This window comes from Hipposideros armiger, unplaced genomic scaffold, assembly GCF_001890085.2.
Source record: "Hipposideros armiger isolate ML-2016 unplaced genomic scaffold, ASM189008v1 scaffold_1552, whole genome shotgun sequence".
Taxonomy (NCBI): domain Eukaryota; kingdom Metazoa; phylum Chordata; class Mammalia; order Chiroptera; family Hipposideridae; genus Hipposideros; species Hipposideros armiger.
The window spans coordinates 43,875-47,602 of record NW_017732902.1 but is presented as its reverse complement, the minus strand read 5'-3'; the positions used below and the strand labels follow the sequence as shown (position 1 = coordinate 47,602).

The 3,728-nt window shown below is 40.3% G+C and overlaps 1 protein-coding gene across 1 annotated transcript in view; it reads left to right on the top strand.

The window, feature by feature from the left end:
* LOC109377781 (aspartyl/asparaginyl beta-hydroxylase-like) overlaps nucleotides 1–1,835 on the top strand; it is a 105,366-nt gene extending 103,531 nt beyond the window's left edge. Inside the window, exon 18 of the mRNA XM_019634225.1 lies at nucleotides 1,306–1,835. Coding sequence (XP_019489770.1) covers nucleotides 1,306–1,328 — 23 coding nt within the window. The 3' untranslated portion in view covers nucleotides 1,329–1,835. The remainder of the gene's footprint in view (nucleotides 1–1,305) is intronic.
* The last annotated feature ends 1,893 nt before the right edge of the window (nucleotides 1,836–3,728 follow it).

Here is a 3,728-nt window from a genome sequence, read left to right as displayed (position 1 = left end):
GCATTCAAGACCAGAAAAGGTACCTGGGATAATAAATAAGGAAAGTATACAGATGTCATTGAGGGCCTAGTTAGGTCTAGAAGAGCATTTGTGTGTGTGTGTGTGTGTGTGTGTGTGTGTGTGTGTGTGTGCAGGGTGGAACCTCTTAAACATGGTTGAATTTGAATTACTTCCTGATGGGTTCATGGAGGGAGGGGTTAAAAAACAGATTGAATTTTATTTTTTAAAGTATGTTTTTATGCCCAAATGCTTTTCATACTGTTATACCTCTAATAAGAGTCTTCATTGAGATCATGTGGCTTATCTCTTCCTTATAACTTTTTAGTTAAGTCTGTGTTATTGTATAATTTACTTACATACAGTAAATCAAAACTATATGTATCCAAGTGTGCATTAATGAGTTTTGACATATGCATAGGGATCTAGATACAGTTTATCCACCACAGTTAAGATACAGAACTTTGTATCCCCCAAATTCTCTTGTACCCTTTATAGTCAACCTCTTTCCCCACCCCCCAGCCTCTGAAACCACTTATCTGTTTTCTTTCTCTACAGCTTTTCCTTTTCCAAAAGGTATGTAAGGGGAATCACCCAGACAGTAGTCTCGAGTATGGCCTCTTTTACTTAACATAATGCATTCGAGATGTAGCCATGTTGTTGCACGTGTTGGTATTATGGCAGAGTGGAATGCCATTGTATTGCTATACCACACAGTGTCTATCTCTTCACCCGTTGACATTTGGGTTTTTTCTACTTTGGGCTGTTACAAACATAGCTGCAGTGAATATGCATGTATGAGTCTTTGTGTGGATGTATGTTTTCAATTCTCTTGGGCAGATAACCAGGAGCAGGATTGCTTGGATGGCATTCTAAAGAATTTGTTTCATTTGGTATGTTCAGGGGATCCATGGGTATATTTTAAGCAGTGGAGTGACTTGGCCAGATTGTGTTTCAAAAAGATCCTGAGGGCAGTGTAGGGCATGGAGACAGATGGGAAGCAGGGAGACTGGTTAGGGAATTGTTGCTTTTCTGTCCACATTATGGCAGACCCTGCCATTTTTTGTCACTCTCTTCAATGGAACAGGTCTAGGACAAAGTGTCATAAAAAGATTCTGTTTTTATTGGTGGTCAGCTTCTCCCTGTGTCCCGTAATATAATAATTTCTTCCATGGAATAAGTGAAAATCAAAGGGAATCACCATTAATTTTTATATGTTCTAAGGATGTTTTGTTAGTGTTTTTCTCATGCCTTTAATTATTCTTTTATTTTTCTTCTTTTCCTTTTTATTTACTCTTAATGTTTCAGCTATGGCATCGCAAGGGAAGTAGGGGCTTCAAATTGGTCATTTCGTTTTCCTCCTTTGTGGGTTTGGAAAAGGATAAAATATTTGTAATGGCAGTGATTTTTAAAAAATACAAAGTTTAATGTAGCATAGATAGCTTCGTCCTAAACCATTTTTTTAAATCCACATTCAACAAAATTAACAATCCATTCCAGTACCTTCTAGGTCTACTTAGAAAGATTATTAACATGAATTAAATCATCTAAAACTTAAGCACACAGGATTTCCCACTTCAAAGAGGTCTAAAGAGAACCAGCCCAAATCACGCATTTGTACATGAGAAAATGGAGGCCCAAAGGACTTGAGAGAGTTCTCCCCAGTCTTGTCACAACCAGGAGACCCCCTTGTCACTTCAGCAGCAGGCTGTGGGACCGTGTACCTCCCCAGAACAAGGAGGAAGAGTTCTATGGTTATTTTACAATGGGGAAAATTGCCTTAGGCTTTTTATACATTTAAAAATAAAAATGGGGCCGGCCGAGTGGTGCGTTGGTTAAGAGCTGGCTTGGGAGCGCGAGCTCTGAGCAGCAGGGCCCCAGTTCAGATTCCACATGGGGGCCAGTGACGCTGCACCCTCTACAGCTAAGATGGTGAACAACAGCTCCACCTGGAGCTGGGCTGCAGTGAGTCACCGGTGACGGCATAGGCTGCAGTGGAGCTGCAGTGGGTTGCCATGGGCTACTGTGTGTGGCCAGCAGCCAGCGTGAGTGGCTGGCAGCCGGTGTGAGCTGCCAAGAGCTGCTGTGAGCTGCTGTCCAGAGGCCGGCGACCGATCCGCCTCACCCGGGAAGACCGCAATGATAATACCAACATGGGCCAGTGAAGCGACATCCTCCACAATTAGACTGAAGAACAAAAGGACAGCAACTTGTCTGTTCCCCTTCCCCAATGCTGTTCCCCTCCCCTATTCCCCAATAAAATCTTTAAAAAATAAAAAATAAAAATAAAAATGGTCATGATACAACAAAACTTGAATTTAAATTAGAAAAACAAGAGTTAGGAGCTATTAAATGGGAACAATATATGAAAAGTTGAGATAGTAATTTATTAGTAATATGTGTTATGAGATTTTTTAATACTTTTTCTATTTTTGTGATGATATTGAAATTTTTTGACACTAAGGTACTTAATCTAGCTGTGTAATGAGCATGTTATTTTAGTGGTGACTCTTGAATGTCCTGAAAACTGCCAACAGTTTTTGTTTTTTTCTTATAAATAAATCTCATGTTAACTTTAACTGTATAGCATGGGAGACATATTTGGGAAAACCGATGATGCTAGCAGTAAAACCCTCTACTGAGATGCATGCCAGGCTTCCCTGGTCCCGCTGGCATTTTGCTGACAGACATTTCTGCAAAACCAAAATGAGCAATTGAGAGACATAAGCCAGTGCTGAGATGACAAGATACTAACTCCCACCACTATAAATCCACGCCTCAGTCAAATGTCAATTCATTTTCCATATCCTCAGCATATATACTAACCCATGATGACGTGCAGTTGAAAATGCCCATTATTCACTATTTTTTCAGCCTCTGCTTTAGACACTGGTATTTTTCAACAACAGAGGGCCTGAGGGTTCAGGGAGGGGAGAATAGGAAGGTGGAATAAACAAAAGAGCACAGCAATTTTTAAAATGCACAAGGAGTGAAATAAAGGAAAGGTGATCAAAGTGTCTGCTATTTTACTGATGAGGGCTGAAGTAGAGAATGGGGCTGAGGGCCGGCCGAGTGGCGTGATGGTTAAGAGCTGGCTTGGGATGCCAGAGGGCCCCGGTTCAGATCCCACATATGAGGGCCAGTGACACTGCCCTCTACAGCTAANGGAAGAGCGCAATGATAACACCAACATGGGCCAGTGAAGCGACGTCCTCCACAACTAGACTGAAGAACCAAAGGACAGCAACTTGTCTGCTCCCCTTCCCCAATTCCCAAATAAAATTTTTAAAAAGAAAAGAATAGGAGTCAGATGTAACTTCTGTCTTAAGAGATATTAATAGTCAAGAACAGCCAGTATCAATACTAATAAACAGCAATCAAACATAGATCCTTGTTGACATCTGAACAAGAACTAAGCTTACAAATACCTAAATTATTCATTTATATAGTATATACCAGTCTCTAGATATATCTGAGATGTTGCAGAGCAAAGTGAGCTCCCTCCCACCCCCATGATTCTGATTTGGTAGTGCCCAAGAATGTCTATTTTGTTGCAGGTCCCCTTTGTGACACTGATTTATATCCAGGCTTGGAAATTATTGTTTTATTTGACATTACTGGGAAATCAGTATTTCATAAAAACAGATAGTTAAAGTTGACTTTAAATAACCTTCAAGCACCATTTAAACTAAATTAACGGAATTTGGTAGCTACTTTTCTAAAATATTTTT